This window comes from Anthonomus grandis, chromosome 8 (assembly GCF_022605725.1).
Source record: "Anthonomus grandis grandis chromosome 8, icAntGran1.3, whole genome shotgun sequence".
Lineage (NCBI taxonomy): Eukaryota > Metazoa > Arthropoda > Insecta > Coleoptera > Curculionidae > Anthonomus > Anthonomus grandis.
The window spans coordinates 795980-819298 of NC_065553.1; the positions used below are offsets into that span (position 1 = coordinate 795980).

The 23319-nt window shown below is 33.2% G+C and overlaps 1 protein-coding gene across 2 annotated transcripts in view; it reads left to right on the plus strand.

The window, feature by feature from the left end:
• The window catches only part of LOC126739508 (glutamate decarboxylase), a 108179-nt gene that overhangs the window by 58446 nt on the left and 26414 nt on the right, over positions 1-23319 (plus strand). For both annotated transcript variants that reach the window (XM_050445244.1, XM_050445245.1), the window contains 4 exons: positions 14349-14552; positions 14616-14734; positions 14792-14927; positions 14984-15099. In XM_050445244.1, the coding sequence (XP_050301201.1) occupies positions 14349-14552; positions 14616-14734; positions 14792-14927; positions 14984-15099 (575 nt within the window). The remainder of the gene's footprint in view (positions 1-14348; positions 14553-14615; positions 14735-14791; positions 14928-14983; positions 15100-23319) is intronic.

Below are 23319 nucleotides of genomic sequence, written 5' to 3' on the forward strand. Positions count from 1 at the left end.
AATTTGAAGGCCGGACCTGTGCAACTTTTCACGCTTGAGTGCCTCTGACTCAGGTCAGACTTCTAACAAAATAGTACGTGGGCGCATGTAGTCAAATTTTACGAATCAAATGTATAAATTCTTAAAAAAATGCTTAAAACATTTATTTATTTAATAAAATTATTAAATATCGCTTAGAATATTACTTTATGACTCTTTCCACATAAAATTTTGCGATTTAAACATGCATGTCATGTGACAATACAAGCAACACCGGCACACGGACTATTCGCGGCACATCAAAGATTCTAATAGATCTCTGAACTGAACTATATCTATATATTTTATCCCTATTAATAATAGGGAGGTATTGGAACTCATATAAGGTCAAAAAACACAAGTTAAAACAAAAACATTCATTCTGATCCATTCTGGGAGCTCAGCTCTCTTAGTCCCTATACCTATCTCAGTGAACACAGGAAGTGGTATGATACGAGCATGAAATAAAATAATAAATAACCAGTGCAAACCTTATGAATAAATTCACTAAATGAGTTATGTAAAAAAAAAACAAAATAAATGTTTAAATAAATATATATCGTAGTGTAAAGCCAGCAGTATCAGCGTTATTAAAATTAGTTGGAGAGAACTGATCAGAACAAATTCTATAGCTCAAAATCTTAATAAAATTTCCATTGCATATCTCTCTCCATGTTTTTCTTCTAATGGGGACTGAAGGAACTTGAAAAAATCTTTTATTACTTTGTTTATCAGAACCATTTACAATATACATACTTACATGAAGGATATTTACAGGATTTACAGGAAATTTTAATCAATTTTTTAATTGTGGAAAAGAAAATGAGAGGCTAGACAATTTAGTTAAAAATTAAATATTTGAAAAGTGAAACTTCTTAACTGAAACCAACTGAATTTGATTTTATTAAAGACTAAAGATTGACAATACAAAAACTTAATAATAATAAATAAAATCACATCTTGTTACCAAAATCCTGAAATTGATTTGATTAAAACATTACTCCCAATATTGAAGAAGAACTTTTTAGAAAAAAAAGTCATGAATTTAAAATAACATCCTGAAAGCAAATCGCAAAGTCAACCCACGCTTCCAGCTTTCATTGAAATGAAACACTCAAATGGTATGACAATAACAAATGATATTTATCAGTCAATGTCAAGAACGTCATTTTTGTCAGCTCCCTGTCAATTTTGCCAAGCAAGATGGCCGACATACGATTCCGATTTTCACCATACAAGCGTTGATTGAATATCTGGGTCCATAATTAACTAAATTAAACAATATTCAATCAATGATGCAAGCTTCATACATGTGATTTTGAGGTTACACTACTAAACAAATTTGTGGGGTTCTATATATATATTTAATACCGAATTAAGCCCTATTTACATACCACCGCACGGTAACAAGGACGAATAGATTTCAAAACATACGTTTCGGAACAGCAGACAGAAAACAGACCTTTGAAAAGTAATCCTACCGTGAAACAATATTGACTTCCATGAAAAACATTTTCTATACCTCATATGGTTGACAACTAAATAAACCCGTTTATTTGTAGCACGCCCTATATAAGTCTATATAATAATTTTATTATACATATTGTAATATTTACACGAATTTGGGACCAGTGAACTGTAAACTCTATCGCTTTCTATCTATGTCTATCTTTGTTCTAATAACCTCCTTATATGTGTTGAAAATTGGTCAAATTATTTTTTATTCTATTCCCGTCACACCACTTTCCGAAAGTCACCAATCATGAAAGCGAGTTAGATGTCGTAGATCTGGTAGCTAGGCACACTTTAAATCTGCCATCTGCCAATGAACTGTCAAGAACTTATTTTGTCACAGGATGTGGTAGACAACCACATCCTGTGGTGTTTCATTAACCTCAATGGAATTTATGTCTGATATTAGGTAACACGCATTTCTCTATATTTGTGTTCTGTGTAGACAACTAAAAAACCTCTGATCTATACTGTAAAAAAAGATACCCGTAAAGCTGTTCAAATATAGATTGGGCCTAGCTAATTTTCAAATTAAAATTCAGATTAGGTGCGATGTGATCTTATACCGACCGGAAAATGGGGTAAATAATAATCTGGTAAATTTATGGGTAAAAAGATGCACCCCTCTTGCCCCCACAGATTGTGGATGGATTTAATATTCCAGCCGCAATCTGTTAGGGGGTAGATAACATATTATCATTGAATTACAAGCCGCTCGCGAGATTTCAAAGCAAACATCGCTTCCGAGGGGTTGTAGGTAGAGATGACTTTGGGGGTGCTCGGAAGCACTTATTGCACCAGTGGTAAACACTAATTTCGAATCTAAAATTATTGATATACTGTGGTAGTCTTATCAAGTTATTTTACTTTCAACAGTTCAGTATGTAGGTAAACTCTATTTTTGTTCATTTGTATGAATTATGAATGGATTATTTCGGGCAAGAACTGCTTCTTCCAGGCACTCATAATTTGGCTTGATGTGTCGGGAAGAAGTAAAAAATTATGAAATTGAAAAATAATCATGGATTCTGGCTCTAAATGAACTATCATTATTTTCTAATGAATGACTGGAAAAATCTCAAAATTAGTGGAAAACCAGTTTTTTTGGCAAAAAAAATTATGTTCTTCGATGCACTCGGAGTTTTTCCTAAGTTCAAGGATTCTAAAACGGAGGAAGTGACCCAAAAATGAGTTTTAATAGAAAACAACATTGTGACAGGCACAATCATTCTTCTTTTAATGTCTGGAAAAAGCCAAAAATATGCGTGAGTGTTCGCTATGACGTGAGTGGTTCCGAATTGCATACATCAATTTGGAAACGAAAAAATGATGATACGAGCATTTTCACATTTCTACTGAAGTTTTTTCCTAAATTATTAAAAAGTTTCACGTCCCTTGGAAAATTAAGTTGGTGGAAAAGATCCGTTCCCGTAGGACGTGACTGCAAATAAGTGTGATTCCCATCGGCACGTGTCGACTCTCGCCTCGAAAAACATAACATTTGATTATTTTGGGTGGCGACATAAAAGGCCACTGATTACACCCGAGTTTTCCTCCCTCGGGGGTTTCGACATAAAGGGTATTCATCAGGTTTCATAATTAACATTTTTATAAAGAACTATTGGTCGTCCTATTTTAACGTCGTTTCTAAAGGTACCCCTGCCATTTTTTTGATATTTCATTGATTGAACTTGATAGTTTCTAAAGTATCGCCTCTTTGTTGTTTCGTATATTAAATTTCGGTTTTCTCCGGGGATCATCGGAGTTATTTACATTCCTTGAATTTAACAGACCCATCCATATAAAAAATCTCAATACTTGAATTTGAGCTACCCTGTCATCATTATTGTTAGTCCCTTGTAATCGACTTAATTAACTAAATCAAAATATATTAGACATTAGGATACATATCTTCAAATTAATCTACATTGTATTGTATTTTTAGTTATAATATAGAGTAAATTGAAGCGTTTCCGCTGTCACTAAATTGTAACTACTGTCACCATTATAATAAAGAAGAATAGAAATAGCCAGGACAGGTTTACTGACTATTCCTCATTTCTCCGTTGGATTCTCAGTTCCGTACATTTTTAATGTACAGAGTGGCCAAATAAGAATGCGAGGTACTGTATCTGGGAAATTATTCATCGTAGAAGCTTGCGATAAAAAAATTTATTACTAAAATGGCCAAGAGAATGACCTGGAAAATATTTTCAAGTTTCTAAAATGGCCGCTAGGGGGCGCAACTGCAATCTTGAATCTAGAAAACTGATGTTTCTGTAAATTTTGCTGAATTAACCTAACAAAAAAATAGCTGATTATTAAAGTAGAGACTAATCCGAACCTTTTTTATTCAAATAGTTTTGCTGTATCTCTAAAAATAAAGTGGTGGGGGGTGTTCAAAACTTGGCTTAAAACACACCCTGTATACTAAAAACGCCTTAGCCGATTTTATCAAACTTGGACTAGTTGAAAAGAGCTCTTATTAAGCTACGAATATTATTATATTTCATGTTTTTTTAGTTTTACATCTCGCCGCTAGAGGGCTTTTTTCGGCTTTCTGACACAAATGATCAATTTTCTCAAAAAACTTAAATGCGTTGATATGATTTTTTTTTCATAGAAAAATAGCTAAATGATGTCTGAATAATCTTGCGAAAACCGCAACTCGATATCTTGTTCCTAACCTAAAATATAGGCCAAAGAATATTTTATACCCTTAAATTTTAATTTTTTTATACTAATTATTTTGGAATTTTTTAAAATTCACTACTTTTGAAAACAAAATTTACCATTTTTGAAAATATTACCTAATATCACTAAAAGGTAAGTATTAATAATGCTTATATCAAAAATCAGACCTATTTTATGTTATATATTCACTATGGATATAATACGAAAAAAATAATTATTAGAAAGCAGGCCATGGAATGCAACAAAACAAATGTCTACTCAAATTATAAACATTCCACAAATTGTCAATAGTAAGTTGTCAAAAGTTTTACGTTACTTGAGCATTTTTTGTTTTTGCAAAATGCGTTTTACGAACGATGAAGCTGTTGATATGCTTGCGGTTTTTTTTGAATGTCTTCAAAATGCTGCAGTAGCAAAAAGAGTTTATGCTGCTCGATATCCAAATCGAAGTCCTTGCGATGTTAGATTTTTTCCCCGATTAGTGGCGAACTTACGAGCCAAGGGTAGTTTTCGGCCTAGGTTTCAACGGCCAAGAATTAGAAGAAATGTGGACAATATTAACAGCGTACTGGGATATATTGAAGGAAATTTATCCCTTGAATTAGGCGTATCAAGAACAACGATTCAAAATATTTTGAAGGACAATAGGTAAATTCTAATAGCCATCGCCATATATGGATTTATTTAAGTTCAGCTTTTTTTTTAATATATTTATAGAATGCACCCATATCATGTTAATTTACATCAGGCATTGGAAGAAGCAGACTTTGACCGTAGGTTGGGCTATTGCCATTGGATATTAGGCATGATACGCGAGGACAGAGATTTTTTATTTAAAATTCTTTGAACCTATGAAGCCACATTTAATAGTGACGGTAGAGTCAACCTGCATAACATGCATTATTGGTCTGCAGAAAATCCGCATTGGTTGCGTGAAGTTCAGCACCAAGGGCGCTGGAGTTTAAATGTGTGGTGTGGTATACTTGGAGGCAACATTATTGGACCATATTTTTTTGAGCAATCTCTAAATGGCAATGTTTTTTTCGACTTTTTGGTAAATCAATTACCGTTGTTGCTGGAAGATGTGCCACTCGGCAAAATTTGTTTTTGCAGTTGGATGGTTGTCCAGCACATTTTGCTAGGAATGTGCGAGAGCATATTAATAACATTTTTCAACAGCGGTGGATTGGAAGAGGAAGCCTGTTTCCATCAGTGGCGAAGCGTACGAGTAGACAAGGTAGACACTGTCTACCCAAAATTATCCAGTTATTTGTCATTAATTTATCACGTAATTATTTCATGTAATTGTTGAATTAAAATTTTGAAAAAATTAACACAGAACGTGGTCGCTATCCTTACTATTATTATATAGTATCTAAACATGATTAATCCGAAGGCGTGCCCCGCCTGCCGCACCGATTAGGATAAAAATACAGGGCTGACACCCAATTAATGTATACGAGCCCCAGGAAGACACATTGATATTTGTCTTCCGAAATTTGGAGCATATCGAACCAAATACGCATCAAGCAGGCTACAGAGGTTCGGCCGCATTCAGCCTATTACGTATGCAAAAATTATTCGCGGGGAAGACATTCGAGCTTTTGTCTATCGAAGTCGACCAGCTGTTTTATTATGCTGTTGAGGGTTATTGTTTATGAACACGCTTGATCCGGTCGGCCGCAATACATCTTAATTTTTGTCTGCATTTGGTGGGGGCGCGTGCTATAGTAATTTAATAATTAGTATTTTTATTTTTGGGTGTATAGGAAAGGTTTTTTTAGTGGATATTTTAGTGATTATTTATGAACGACTGTTCGATATCGGCAATTGTAATTTATTTGTGTTTTTTTTGTAAGTACTATTTATTTTTATCTATCTTTATTTTTATGCTAGTAGTAATTATTTATTTCTTTTTTATATCACTACATAATTTTTCTCTTTGAGTTAATATTTCATGTGCTTTCATTCTGTATTTCATTAAAGTGAATAATATTGAAGACACATTTTTTTCTAATTAACGATTTTTATTGTTTGTCTACCCGAAAAAAAAGTTCACGCTTCGCCACTGGTTTCCATGGCCTCCGCGATCCCCAGACTTAACCTGTCTTGATTTCTATTTATAGGGGCGGTTAAAGGACATTGTATTTCAGACTCAGCCTACGACTAGAGAAGATATGAAAAACTGCATTCGTAATGCAATACATACCATAGCGAGAGCCGAAATTCAAGCTGCAGTTCTATCTACCCATGAGAGGCTTCAGCAATGCATAAAGCGAGATGGTCAGCCTTTCGAGCATTTACGGGGGCATTAAAACCCTTTCTTTTTAAAATCGGTCCTTTATAGGGCCACAACTTACATTATATTAGAAATTCGAAATAAATTATTTTGTAGTTTTTATAAATATTAAGGGATTTCCATATAAAATTTTCTTTGGCCTAAATTTTAGGTTAGGATGAAGATATTAAGATGCGGTTTTCGCAAGCATATTTAGGCGTCATTAAGCTATTTTTTTGTATAAAAAAATGTATACCATTGCATTTAAGTTTTTTGAGAAAACTAGTCATTTGTGTCAGAAAGCCGAAAAAAGCCCTCTAGCGGCGAGATGTAAAACTAAAAAAACATGAATTATAATAATATTCGTAGCTTAATAATAGCTCTTTTCAACTAGCCCAAGTTTGATAAAATCGGCTAAGGCGTTTTTAGTATACAGGGTGTGTTTTAGGCCAACTTTTGAACACCCCCCATCACTTTATTTTTAGAGATACAGCAAAACTATTCAAATAAAAAAGGTTCGGATTAGTCTCTACTTTAATAATCAGCTATTTTTTTGTTAGGTTAATTCAGCAAAATTTACAGAAACATCAGTTTTCTAGATTCAAGATTGCAGTTGCGCCCCCTAGCGGCCATTTTAGAAACTTGAAAATATTTTCCGGGTCATTCTCTTGGCCATTTTATTAATAAATTTTTTTATCGCAAGCTTCTACGATGAATAGTTTCCCAAATACAGTACCTCGCATTCTTATTTGGCCACCCTGTACAGTTCCCGTACAAAAGATATCTGCGGTAATTTTTCATCATACGCAATACATTCGTACCCTATGGAAAAGGTGCCAGGTAACTTTTTTTCACATATGGACGCATGAGAATGAAAGGGTTGCACTTTTTTGGTCAACATTATCGCAGTCAACAACCTGCCACTAACCAATTAACACTCAGAATTATTTTTTTATTATACAGGGTGTTGTTACAAAATTCGGTGCAAATATTTTAAGAGCGTATTGTTAGAGTTAAAATAAGACTTTTGTTGCCTGCAAACATCTGTCCTAAGATGCACCCCGCCAGAGTTACAGCTCACGCAATTTGCTTGAAGAAAATCGATTATTTGAAACACTGACTACAGTTATAAAAAAAATTGCGATTTTTGATATGAAACAGTTTACTAGAAAAACTTATTTATTTTACATGTTTAAATATAATACAGCTACATAACATATGCACTTTATTTTTCATTATAGTCTCGGAAATAAAAAAAAAACAAAATATTGACAAGTTTTATTACTACATGTTGACAATGGCTCCGTTCAGATAAAAGCGAACGAAAGGCCATCACGATTTTTTCGAGCTAATTTTCGATCAATAAAGGCCACGCATTTGATCAAAGCATCCTACACCACCTTCCTTTATTGTATTTTAGTAACTTACTACAGAGGGTTGCTCAATAGATACTTTTGACCGCTCCTTTTTGGACCAGCGAGTACAGGAACCCTTGGTTTTAAAAATTAAAACCAGTTAATTAAACCAGTTTTAACCCTTTGAGGTCGGATTTTTTTTTTAAACTTTTGGTGAAAATGTTTGTTTTGCTCAATTAATTAAAGATTATTAAATATGTTTTTAATACTAAATCTTTTTTTTTTTCATATGAGTTAGTTACAATGAGGTGTGCTCACTGTAAGGACACTAGGCAAATAAACAAAAAAAAATTGGCAAAAACTAATTTTTTATTGCTAGAAAAATACATTGATTATAAAAAATTTATTTGGTATGATATTGACGGAATTAGTTTTTCTTATCTGAAAGGCACAGGGCAACATCACACCTAAAAAAATAACAACAATTAACTATGTTTATTTATTTATCAATGTAATATCAACAGCTAAGGTTCCGCCTTGGTACTACAAAAAGCACATCTTCCAGGTTTGCCATATAGAGGCATGTGGGAACAAGAGTCGTACCGAATTTCGTATGGTACCTTACGTTTGAAATGATTCACCGTCGCTGATGGCCGACCCCTTTTCGGTAAACCTTGTTCAGCTCCTACAAGTCCTAGGCCCACTGAAAGTCGAAAAAGTTTTAGCGAAAGTTGCGCATTGGAATCCGTTCTTTTTTAATACAATATGAATGCATTTACTAGGGATAAATCTATAAAATAGAAAAAAATTCTATGCCACCACTTTTTCGACTTTCGGCCAACCTCATAAAGAGTTTTTAGCATGTCCGTCTTATCCACGTATCCCATATGCGTATTATATTTCTTTACTAGTTCAGGACAAGTAACATCTTTTTTTTTGCGGAAAACCCATTGATTTTTGCATGGATCCAGATAATTAGTTAAAAAATGGACTGGCCTATTATCCATCTATTTCAAAAATGTCAACCCATCAGTGCTAACTCTCCAATCGAATTCACCCCTTGTTAACTGCTTGTCATCTAGTAGATCTGTTGGTAGATTCTTTCGATCTTTCCTGACGATACCGCAAGCGTAAATCAACTCAGTTTGCAGTTGTTTTTGCAGCTCGACCGAATTAAAATAATTGTCAAAATATATTTCGTACCCTTTTCCAACTAAGTCTCTCGTAAGGTCTCTAACAACTCTACCACCAAGAGACTTTTCGGTCATTTGACCTATTTTACCAGTGTAAATCTGAAATTGATATACGGATCCTGAATTTTCGGAACGAATCCAAACTTTATAGCCACGTTTTACTGGTTTCTTTGGCATATACTGTTTTAGGGAGCTTCGTCCTTTGAATCGGATCATCGACTCATCAATAGCTTGATGTTGACTTGGTTTCAATGCATTTTTATATGTATCAGATAATACATCTAACAAAGGCCGTAATTTGTAAAGCTTATCAAAGTTTTGGTGATCACGGCCAGGCTGTAAGGAGTTGTCGTTTAGGTGCAGGTTGGCTAACATTCATAAAAACCTGTCTCTTGACATTATTGAACTTATGAATGGATCGCTCATTTCCAATCGTGAGGACCAGTTCACTTTCTTCAAGAATTAACACATCAACTAAAATATTATTTCATTTAAATTTAGTTCTCAAGAAATTGCTTATTTAAGATATTGAAATCTGTACTTATAGGACCTACTTCGGACTTTTAAATTTTAATTAAAATATAAACTATTATAATAAAAACAGAAATTGTACCTATTTCTTAAAATAAATCTGTCTTCTCATTGTGAATAAATTAATTAGTAATGACTAGATATAACACAATTACATATAGTTTTTATTTTTTTTAATGTACGCAAATAAAAATAAAATATAAATACTATTAAGAAATTTAACATAATATAACAATGATATAAAAACCATATTAATATTTTTTTTTTAAATGTGGTACCCTGATCACAGATGGTTGTGCAGACTTTCATACTAATGGATTGTAAATCTTTTATACAATATAATATATAAGTTTTTTAAGCCTCAGTTTTCCTCAAAAAATAAAAAACAGAAATCTTGTAAGGTTTTCCTAGGCCCCTTACTATGAAAACCAAAGCAAGATTTGCCGCATTGAAATCGTCAAAATCAAAGATTCTTTGCTTCAATTTTTCATAAAAAAGCCCAGAAATCGAAGAAATTTCATCAAATTGGAAAGTAAGGATGGAAGTGTGCAAGGTGATGGTAATTGGGAAAAAAATTCTTAAATACTTGTACAGTCTGAGACTACATTTAAAAATGAAGAGGGAAAAATCTTTATCCTTACTAGACCCTCTACAACCTTAGGAGGACTCATCAACGTTTTTCTCGATGAACTGGAACCTACCATTATACAGCAACTTGGAGAGATGTTTGGTGAATTAGAACTTGTAAGATTTGCAATGGTGATTTTAACCAAACCAACCGTTCTTTTAAGTTAATTTCCAGTTTGTTCTTAAAATGAACTTAGATCTTCTTTATTAACTAAATAAAGATGTTCTCTCTCAATTTAAGCAACATCAATGAATACATCTCGAGACACGCTTTGGGACTGGGTTTCAAATAGGACTGTTTTTGCATTAGGGATCTTTGAGTAATTACGCTCTATTGTTGGATCAAATTCGATATTTGGAGATATTTTTACTAGGATGTTCATGACAGATCTCCCTCCAAGATTTTTGAAAGACTGGATTCGATGGAAATTTAAAAAAACCTATGATTTATGTGACTGTCTGGGCAATTAGTAATATACAAACTAGCGCATAAAGGATAATTGCATATCTTAACTTAGATTAACACAAGGAAATTAAAATTTCCAACATTTGGATGGGTGCAGGTCTAAGAATTAGAAATTATTCCTTGGAAAATGATAATACATCCAAAATGCACCTCAACACAAATCACAAAAAAACTACAAAAAGATATAAAATTATTTAAAAACTCTAAATTAGAAGAAAATCATGAGACTTGGCTTGTTCCCTTTGGGTAGAAAACTACCCAAAGGGAACATACAACAAACAACCCCAAGACAGTCGAGGTGTCAAATACGATAGTTAAAACATCATTAACGTCATTATTGTCATATTTGATGTACATCAAAAATTAGCCAATAAGAATCAGTCGACAATCCTGGGTGGCAGACTATTCCGCCCCGCCATATTCAAACTTCATACCCACGCTCAAAGCCGATTTATGTTTTGTGTATGATAAATCTTACATTGGGCGTTAATAAGCTAAGGAAAGTTTATAAAATCTTGGTCTCATTAAATCTACTCTAGGTCTAACGGCAGATCTTTTAATATTTATTATACAGTGGGTGAGCTGCTGATAGGAATGCTAATGCAAATCCTAATGATGGACATTTCTATTTAAGAGATGATCTTTGAAAAGAATAATGACATCAATTTTATTAAAGTATGGCCTTATCTCGAGAGTACCTAGTTGGGTTGGGTTGGGTTGGGTTGGTGGGCAACATGGCCGAAGTTAAAAGTATCAAGCAAGTTATTAAATCGGTTGATTATGTTACTATGTCGTAATAGATTAATATTAATATCCCCCATAATAATCAGCTCATGAGTCAAAGGAATCTAATTAGCTATGGATGAATCCAGTTGGCACAAAGCAGTGATCACATAACGGTTTTTTCAATAAAACGAGGATGGTGATAAATGAGGCCCAATCCCAATTTTATTGAAAAAACCATTGCTCTTCAAAAATTCCATTTTGGCCTTCAATTACATCTAATTCGACTAATGTTGCATCAAATCTTTTTTTTTTGTACTCACAGTATAATGGTGTTGATTTACTTTATACAGGTTAAAAACAAATAAAAATAAAAATTTAACCGTATTTTTTATTTAGTTAAAGAATTAAAAATCTGCCCTTTAAAAATTAACGGGATTTTCTCACCGACCCTAAAAAAAACTCGCACACGCACGTCACTCCAAAGTGGTGTAATTAAGGGCACTCAGTCTCTCCCTTATGGGGGCTCCGATCCCCTCGAGCCGGATTAAAAACTCACCCTCGGCGTTCCATAACCTATAAAGCTCGGGAATGCGTATTTTATAGATTCCGAACAGAAAAATTCCGCCGGATATTGAAAAGGGAGAACGAGGGCGTAATAGTTTTTAGGGTACGAGGGTAACTTGGTTCTGTGAAATTTTAGGTAACAGCAATCAATATTGTTGTAGCGTTTTAGTGTTCGTTTAGGTGTAAATTAAAACGAAAATACACATGTGATAACACAATCACTTAAAACTATTAGAAACACTTATTTATTTAGATTTAAAAGTCGCGCCAATATTCAGACTTGATCTGGCCTTCTAGCGGCGAGAGCTCCTAATTAAAAAAGTTAGAAAAACCAAATTTAGTAGAAACGTTTTATAGGTAGGGGAAGAAGAATATTGTTACTATATTTAAGTCATGGACCCCACTCAACTCCTTGGGTTCCTTGCTACCTAACTTAAATTAAAGGCTCTTTTTAAGTAGTATTCATCTGAAAAATATTACTGTTTTTGGAATAGATTATGTTGTAATTCGTTGCCGAAGATCATCAAGAGAATCTAATTTTAAACGCAGTTTACGAGTGACCCCAGAGAAAAAATTGAGGGGTGTTAGCTATGCATTAAAGAGCTCAGCAATAAACAATTAGTTATCCCTTGGTTTTTTAACAAAAAACACGCGAAATTATTTATTTCTCGAAAACCGCTAGAGATAGGTATAGGGAAGTAGGATGAAAAAAGGCTCAAAATAAAGCAGGGAATCAAAATATCTAAAAATATATAGGGTAATGGTTTACATATATGTTTATTTACAAAACCATTAAAAAAAAATACATTCTTCGGTAAAACAAATATTTTTAAGCAACTCAGGAGTCATCTTCAACTTTTCTATTATTCCCTCGCAAAATTGAAATCTTCGATCTTCGTCGTCTTCATATGTATAATTCCTGAAGTATTTATATTTTGTACGAATGAAAATGTTCTAATTTAGTACTTTACGAGCAAATTCCTGTTATCGGTGATTTATGGCAAAATTTTTATTAGGTAGACCACTGTACCGGATCATTCGCCAATTTTCTAAGTGTGTCCCGAGGTGTATCCGCCGTTCGCTCGATCCTTGTCGCATTTTTGAGAGCAAGAATTGAGAGGGCAAAGGCTTTGTCTTTTACTGCCACCTGCGACCAGAAGGTGGACAATTTGCATTTAACAATTGAGAATTAATGATTCGTTAGTTACTTCATTAAGATTCTCTTTTATGAACTGAAACCTTGTCTCGACATGCTACTAGTGCCTACTCTGAACTTGCAACTTTAATTTTATTATGAACAAGTTGGTCATCTGAAAATGATTTTCTTAGTTTTGAGAAAAATGAAGTACAACTATGTTTTAACTGAGAACCTGTGTTTTAGCGGAGACCATGAAATTGCATCAAAACCTTAAGTCTTGACGCAGAGGGAACATCAGGATTATTATAATTTGAGGCAGCAAAATGCTTGAAACAAACTTTAAAGTTATTGCAAGCAAATAATGAACTGACCTGACATACCTACATCCATGATTTCTTTAACATAGGAAATGTGAAAAAAAAACATGTTTTTCATGAGTCCCTAGACAATTAATAACATAGATATTCTTACATAATATTTACATGACACTTTTGTCCTAGTCTTCTCTAGAATCCTTTGTCTAGAAAACTTACCCCATTCCAAATTCTATGCCTTTTTACGCCATAATTCTACAAAAAATAAAACTTGAAACTACATTACGGTAAATAAAAAGTCATTAATTTTAACAAACTTTTCTTGACTCACGAGGCAATTGTCAAGAGTGTCACTAACATTATTAGTGTCAAATTTTCCTAATGTCAAGTCACCCTAAGATGGCCGCCGTCCGAGTCAAATTTCATGCGGCTGACATAAATCATGGTGTTGTTAGGCTGCCATTTAAGCTGCCATTTTTTTTGTATCTCATAAAACAAAAAGTATACGTTTATTTTATAATGTATTGGAGCTAATAATGAGAAGGCTTATTAATATAAACTAGGAATTTTAACGTATTTCTTTTGATTAGTTAGCGTTTGCAGTGTAAGAGCAAACCATTATTCAGTCCACTTTTAACAAATCCAACACTCCATTTATGCTATTTTTAAGCCTAAGCCTCCAGCAGTATGGATTAACTTTGTTGATAACTAAGATTTGTAATGTTTTTTTTCCTCCAATTAAAGTAAGAAAGAAATTTTTTAGTAAAACTTTTTTAAGTACGGTTCTATTGCATCTTTACACCTGCGTAGGATAAAATCATAGTAAATTTTCGTTTCAACCATTTTTTTTTACATATCCTAATTAAAACGTCGCAAGCCACCCCGGTATATTTTTTCAGACAATCCTAACTGGTCCCAATAAATAATTCCAGGTCACCCGAGATTCTTCAACCAACTGTCCTGCGGCTTAGACCTGGTGTCTTTGGCAGGCGAATGGCTGACAGCCACTGCCAACACCAACATGTTCACTTACGAGATCGCCCCCGTGTTCATCCTCATGGAGAACGTGGTGATGACCCACATGCGCGAGATCATCGGCAACGGTTGGCGGGATGGAGACTCCATTTTAGCCCCAGGTAACACCCGATTTTCTCTTATTTGGTTTTCTTTTTAGAAGATGTAGTACTTATTTGTTGCAGGCGGGTCGATTTCGAATCTTTATGCCTTTTTGGCTGCACGGCATAAAATGTACCCGAACTATAAGGAAAAGGGGATAGCAACCATTCAGGGACAATTGGTGATGTTTACCTCGGATCAGGTGAGGAGTTCTATTTCGTTCTTGACGGAATTTAAAAATTATTTCGCGCACTTTTAGAGTCACTACAGTGTAAAATCCTGTGCCTCGATTTGCGGACTTGGCACCGATAATTGCGTCATGGTGCCTTCGGACGAACATGGAAGAATGATCACCAGGGAGTTAGAAAGACTGGTCATTGAACGGAAGAACAAAGGTATTCTGGAAACAGTGATAAAGATCTTGAGGTTTTAAATTTTTTATGCTTTTTAGGTCATATTCCATTTTTTGTTAGCGTCACCTCGGGTACAACAGTTCTAGGTGCTTTCGATCCTATTAATGAAACCGCTGATATTTGTGAGAAATATGGCATGTGGCTCCACGTTGACGTAAGTGAATTTTACTAAATAAATTATAAAGTAAACGAAAAGGACTGATGTTTCGATAAGAAAATCATTAAAATTATTGTTTTCTTTAAAAGTGCTTGTTTTAGAAACAGTCCATTAGCATTACTATAACAGCTCTCAGTAGCATAATTTTGATATTACACAATTGGTCTAATACATATAACTGTTCTTGTTCAACTCATTATAAAAGTACTTTGGAAGTAAGTTGGACTCATTCATTATACATATTTTAGTTCACTGCCAATATCTTGCAATAAGATATTAAGTAAGTAATCTAAGTAATTACCGATTTTGGTGTATATTAATGCACTCAATGCATAAAAATAGTCAACTGAGTAACACAATTATTACACAAGTTCACCAACATAGTGACTTAACTACTGGAAGCTGGCGGCGATATTCAAATTTAAACTTTCTACGTGTGTCCAGAGATGTCACGAGGTATACCGCTCGCTCTATCGTTGTCTTGCTTCGGGTCTAGACGACGGACGAGATGATTCTCGAATGTCGGCAGATAGCTAGTATATTCACGATCTTAGAGTTTTACTGCTCCCGTTTTAAATTTCATCCCGACATGATTCCAAAGATGATAGTTGTCGATATCGACAGAAGGTAGGAGCTCTTGTAGAAGTAACGATCCAGGTTCTTGGAAACGACACATAACAGCACACCTGAAAATCTGCAGAGTACGCCTAACATGATGCTAATCAGTTTCCAGTGTTAGTTATCGGATTCATAAGCCAGCTTGGGAATTGCCAGGCTTCTCATCAGGTCTTTGGCAAGCAACTCCTCTTTTAAAGAACGGAAAATCACTCATTACCATTCTAAAAAACTTAAATATTTGTATCTCCATGCAAGTCTTGATGGCGATTGTTTAAAGGTTTACGTGAATGGCTCTAAGAGCCAAGAAAGGGTCGCAAATAGATGAAATCTCGTTCATTACCTGCCAGACTTAAAGATTTATTTAAACAGTTGATAACAATTTGATATTTAACTTCAAAATCGCGTCCTAATATGCCATCCTGTGAAATAGAAAAATCAACTTTAAAATTTAAACTTATGATGAAGGTCCTAATCTCCGAGCCAAATGATACTTTTTTAGATTTGGCCATATCTACATCAAGTAATACGCAATTTGAAATTGATCTAGTTGAAATATGTTTTATTTTGCATTTTCTCCAATCAAACCGGTTAAGGGCTCGAAGTTCAGCGCTAGCGAATCTTATTGAAGATCAATTATTATTAAAATTCTGTCGATAATTATTACCACGCGGTATTTGGAAGCCTCTAAATTTATATCTTCCGTCAAAAAAGCATTACCCAACGTTTTAACGTATTGGTTACTTTTAATACTTTTGCGATGTTGGCAAATCCTTCCACATAACGTCGATACTAAGTGCATATAGTTCAGTTTAGAGATCTATTAGAATCTTTGACGTGCCGCGAATAGTCCGTGTGCCGGTGTTGCTTGTATTGTCACATGACATGCATGTTTAAATCGCAAAATTTTATGTGGAAAGAGTCATAAAGTAATATTCTAAGCGATATTTAATCATTTCATGAAATAAATAAATGTTTTAAGCATTTTTTTAAGAATTTATACATTTGATTCGTATAATTTAACTACATGCGCCCACGTACTAGTTAGACGCCTGACCTCAGTCACAGCCACTCAAGCGTGAAAAGTTGCACAGGTCCGGCCTTAAAATTGATTTGTATTTAAAACTTTATTATTCGGGATTTTTGGGTTTACTTTTATTAAGTTAGAAATTCAGGATAGTTAATAGCAAGATAATATTTAATTTAAATATAAGATTTAAATACGTAAAATGAGTTTAACCAAAAATTGTAATTTAATAAGTTTAGTTTTTAGCGCCATCAGTGGGGTGTTTGTAATAAGTGATGAGAGAATTGGTGGTACGAATTACTTAGGCCCATTTATTCTATGGATTAAGGCATTAAATATTTACTTTTTGACACAAAAATGTAAAATGTTTTGGTTTGTCCTCAAACTTTATATATTTCCTTTTTTTGGGTATTGAGATTTACTTTTACTTGGTGGTGATAATTAATGGGGATTTTGGCTGTCATATTCAATGTCTTTTATTATTGTTTTTTTTAAATTAATACATATTATGATATATTATTATAATAATATACTCATGAAATCCCCTATCTCTATATTTAGTACCAACTTCTTTTGATAAAAAGTGGAAGTATATTTTTTTAAATAAACTTTTACATTAAAAATCTTCTAGCTGTCTATATTTTATGCGTTTAAAAGGCACAAGTGTTACTTATAAAAAAAAACACACTTTACATCCTGAATGTAATACTTATTAATTTGTTTGCCTAGTATTTCGTTATTATGTATATTAGGAGAGATTAGATAAAAATTAACAAAAATAAATGCTTATACTAAAAACTAAAAATCTTATACAAAACACCATATTTTAAGTATAGTGGATCCTAAAATTACAGTGAGGATACTAAATACTTTTATAAATTTAACCACTCTTTTGAATCTGGCCCAAAAAGTTAATACAATTTTCTAAATTCTGTTTTTTTGCCATTGTTCTTTAGCAGTTTCTTCTATTAAGGAAGGAAACAGTTTCTCTGTTGCCGCTATGGATTCCAACTTCATCTCGCACATCAGCATATGGATACTAAAGCATTACATTATATATACTTTATTGTGTCGCTGAAGGACAAACAGGGGCAGTAAGCTGAAAAAAACAAAACTTTAAACTTGTTTAGTTAATAAAAAATATGGTTAGTTAATAAAAAAAGGGACTTTTTCCCAGAGAATGGAAATCATGCATCAATCATAAATTTATCATACCATGTTTCGGTTAAATAATATATGGATCTTTCTTCCTCCCAAAATTTTTAAATTTTCCTCAAATATTCTATACACCACCAGATAATTCCATTACAGCAGCTCTTTTGTTCACCATCTTAAGCTTAAATCCAAGTTTTATCAAGTATCTCCGGTTGAGACTGAGAAATATTTGTCCCTTGCCGATAAGGTGTCTCTATGGTCAGAACCTCATTGTTTTTGTATTTAGAATACACACCTTTCCTTAGCATTTTGACAATATCCGTGTCAAGTCCCCTTGATTGTCCTCCATCTTTCCTTTTTATTCTGTCTTTAATCTCTTTTTTTACAGGCATATTGTACTATAGGGAACCCCTGTTAAAAACGCTGTTTTTTGCAAAGTACTACAATCATTTGTGAATTGAGGATCATTCCTTAGATTGTTAGTAGACAATTTCATTTTAAAACTGCTTGATTTTCCCCTTCTAATTCCCATGCTTCTTTTTGCTTCCTGAACACTAGAAAATGAGCTATCAGAACTATGTAAGTCTAAATTACTGTCCAGATCATTCTTATTGTTTTTATCACAAATGTTATTGTCTTTCTTGTGCAATCACGGTCTCCATAAGCCCGCACAAACACTTTCCTCTTCATTTACCAAATTTTCCTGCCCATTTCCCCAGGGTCGAAACATTTTAAGGTCTTTAGGTATAATACCAAAACAAATCCACAAACACAAATAAAAAAAACACACTTCCTTACAGTAAAAACTGCAAAAAATTTAGACGAATACAGGAAAAATTCTAAATTCTTTACTTTCATAAACGTGTAAAAAGCATAACCGGCAAAACACATCAAATAATAACCTCACATGATCCTCTCTCCCAAATATTAAAGGTGACAGGCCCATCCAACAACTATTTTAAAGACGATAGACCCATCCTTAAAGATCTCTTTAAAAACACGATGAAAGTAATATAAAAATAGACCAAAAATTTATTTGGGTACGGCCGCATTTTCATATTTAACGTAGCGTATTGCAGTCCGAACTTGCACGACGCCGCCTAATAAATCACGCGCGAAATCGCATCGCGTACTGCAATATCAAACGTGATTTAAGAATTTCTAGCAAAAGAATCGTTTCAGTACGTTCATTCAGTATTTGTTTACAAAAATGGATTTTGTCGAAAAAATTGGTGCTGAATATTTAAAAATCGATGATAAGCAACTAAGACTGAAATTTAGGATAGAAAGTGAAGTTGAGGCAGGTTTCTTCGAGTTCTTTCTCATAGTTTGCATAAAACATGGATATTTACCTACATAACCTCAAAAAAGGTTAGGTAGGTAATTTCGTGACTATGTCGTAGCCCATTGTAATATCAGTCGTATTATATCATAATACGTGGCGTAATCTGAACACTTACTGTAATAAGCCAATTCTAATCAAACCTAGTCTAAGCCTTATAGCTTATAGTACCTTGTAAGAGGGGGGGTTGGAGTAGTTTGGATTGATCTGTAGCCTTAATTCACCCTTACTTGCCCTTAACAACCCAATCCAAAGCAAAATAAAACATTTTTTTTAATATACCTGAAATTACAATATGCCTAGGCGTATAATAATACCAATGATATTACAAAATAAGCCTACGACCGCTATACATACGCTATACTTCTATAAGAAGCAATATTCTGCAGATTTTGCGAATTTTTTCTTATATAAATGGTTTACGAAGAAATTCTGGTATACATCCCATGAAAAATCCAACTAAAAATAAAATCAACCAAATAATTTAATATTTTCTGGCTTTTTTTACCTTTCAAAAATTACCAAAAATGCGAATATCTCGAAAACCGTTGCACTTTTGTTAGCCCTATATAAGGTTATTCCGATGGGGTATTGTCTAATCTATCTGCAGTTTTCGCTTGGACCACTATTTACAGGACAACCTGTATATTTTATACCTACTTACATATATCTAAGAGTGACTCCTTTCTTAAGTTTTACGCTTTCGTTGCCAGTCATACACGTAAGGATATACTTACAAGTGTTGTAAAATGTTTGCGCAAGTGACTAGACTTGTACAAGACTCCAGAAACTTTCAATTTGCGATTCCGAGACCTCAAATTTACATTTGTGCAAATTTACTTAAACGTGTGTGGCGCGTGGCGTTCAACCTATTCGAAGTTAGTATAGTAATTTTTTCCCATCATAATTTTTAAGCGTCAATCTTATGGCATACATTTTTAGCATAATAAATTAAATACTTTAAAAAGATTTCCATTTACTTAACTAAATAATTTAATTACTTCCATTAGGTGTTGTAAATGTTTTAAATTATCGTATATTTTATTATTCTTAGGTTGTGGATTTGTTTTAATTTATTTCAGAAATGGGTTACCGAACTTATCGGGGTATCCAAGGTCATATGGTCAATAACCAGAACCATAAGAACACCACATGAAAAAGCCAAAAAGCATACTTTCAAACGATTATACCACCGTCACTTTAATACTAACTATCGCTCTTCGGCTGATCCTTAAAAGAAGAAATATGTTTCCAGAAATACATCTTATCCTGCCAAATTGACAATTATTTTGGCTTACATACCCAAAAATAAAACAAGATCCAAATCCCCAGATGTTTTGGCAAAAGATTGGCCCTGTATAATACAGTTTTCTATTATCTAATCACACTATTCTTAGCGCTGCTGCACTCATCCGACGTCGTATAGGTGAAAGCACTAAACAAGAAATATTGCAATATTTTGAAAGGGGCCACTCAGTGTCTTCTGCATACCATAGTTGTTGTTTAAAAAAAATGGAGGAATGGGAAGATGAATACAATACGCTATCGTCCGATCGTTATTATAAAAAATTACAAGAAAATCTAACAAACAATAAAGTGTCATACAAAATATGTCACATCGACGATCATTATGCGATATCTTTATGCAATTCTATAATGAAACGGGCTGCAACTTTATTAATTCACGCATCGGAAATTCTTTTTGTAGATGCAACAAGCAATTGTGATATTCAAAATCACAAGATATATGAATCACAAGAAGAAGATGGCGCTTTACAAGTAAACGAACGCGTTTTAAGTAGCTGCTAAGAAATTTAAGTTTTTTAACTGCAAATAACATTTTTTATATACCGAAACATTACTAAAGTACAGTTTTAACATCAAGACGTGCCTGTTGTGAGGAATCTTGAAATACTGTAATAATTTCACAGTAATTCGACCAATACCGATTGAAGAAAATTTGAGGTTAGAATGGTACTGTCAAGAGCTGATCTTGAAAATATCAAAGGAATTTTTACAGAGAACTTCCTACAAGAAATTGCAGACAAAGTCTCCCAGAAAATCATGGCGAAATTCGAGGAAAGACTTAAAAGACAAGAGGAAGCCATCCGAGATTTAAAAAGGGAAGTAGCCGACTTAAAGAGTAAAAATTCTAAATTCTTTGAAGCCTTAGACAATCAGGAGCAGGTATCAAGGTCTCTTAATGTTAGGGTTTTTGGTATTCCACAAACCGAAAATGAAAATCTTCGTGGCAAAATTGTGGATGTCCTCAAAAAAATGTACATCAATGATTTGAAAGACAATCAAATTATAGCATGTCGTCGTGTTGCCTCCAAAAATCCTAGTAACAACCCACCGGCTGTACTTCTCAAATTCTCAGACGATGCCGTGCGGAGTGCAGTTTTAAAAAACCGAAAACACTTAAAATCAACAAACATACAAATCAAAGAGGACCTAACGCAGTATCGCGTTGGCCTTCTAACCGCGGCTATCAAAAAATTCTCGAGTAAAATGGTGTGGTGTTTTAAAGGTGCTGTGTATGTAAAAATAAATAATATTGTGCATCGAATTCAGAATTTAGAGGATATTAATACTCTTAAGGCTTAGAAGTATGTATAATTCTTTGTTATATTTATATGGTATTTAAAAGCACACATTTCAGAATCCAAACATTCCCCTATGGGAATGGGATGAGCTCTGTTTTATTTATGAATATGTACATATTTTATTTTGGACATTTACACATAATAATAACACGAACATCTTATATTACCTGCTAATAATTTCACTATTAACTTTAAATTTACAGTTATAATTACAATTACAATTTAAATTCAACAGTTTATAGATTATATTTATATCTCTTTAATATAGGTACTTTTCTAGGGTAATATGTATAATGTAGGTATAATTCCAAATTTTTAACTAACAATATGAGTTTATTTTTGGACCTTTAATTATTGAAGTATGGTTTTTCTTTTCCTTTTTTTTTTACAATGAGTAGGATATGCTTTTGCTCAAATTTGTTTTTCTTTTTATTGAGTTTTTATTGTGTGTACATGGCTATTTAATCACGAGTTTCTTTGTACTTTTACTTCAAGAATCCAGTAATTAACTCGTAATGATTGGTTTCTCCTAGAGACTTTATCACCTTATATAGATATTTATTCATAATTTTCATATAGTGATTCTTTAGTTTAAACTAGCCTTTATATAAAAACAATTAACGATTAATTAATGTTTATTTCAATTCTTTGGGGCAGTTAAATAAATAATAGAGGTTTATTATGTTTGGCTGCTTAAAAAAAATACGTGTTTTGTTGCTTTCTTTTTTCTGTAACTTATATATTAGGTATATTTTTGTTTTGATATTTAAGATTTAATTTTTTTTTCTTAAAGATGACAAATTTTTTGGAATTTAGTGATGAGGTTGAGGAGGGTAGCAGGTTGGATGTAGTGTTGGCGGATGACATGGGACGGGCTGGCGAAGTTTTTGGTGATAGTGGTGGGCTTAATATTATACATTTTAATATCAGAAGCTTACAAAAGAATTTTGATGAATTGATAATTTATTTGAATGAATTGGATATCACAAAAATCGATATTGTAGTGTTGTCAGAAACATTTACAATTAGCAATGTTGACACATTCAGGCTTGCTGGTTTTGATATTTTTTATAATAACTCTTTCTTTAATAAAAATGACGGTGTTGTAATGTATATAAAAAATAATTTGCATGCAATATCTCAAATAATAAAACTAACTGAAACTAATCTCTTGCATTGTACTATGAAAATAAACGATATTTCTTTGGGTATTACCGGTGTATACAGACCACCTTCTACAAATTTAAACTTATTTTTAAACGATCTGGAAACACAAGGATTTATAGGAAAGCAAAATATGTGCAATATATTTATTGGGGATATTAACATTAATATTTTGGAGGAAACTGATATGAATGTAACTAAGTATTTAAGTGTTATGTCGCAAAATGGTTATATGTCGTGCATAAATCAAGCAACAAGAGAAACCCACAATTCTAAAACAGCACTCGATCATATATTTTTAAAAATAG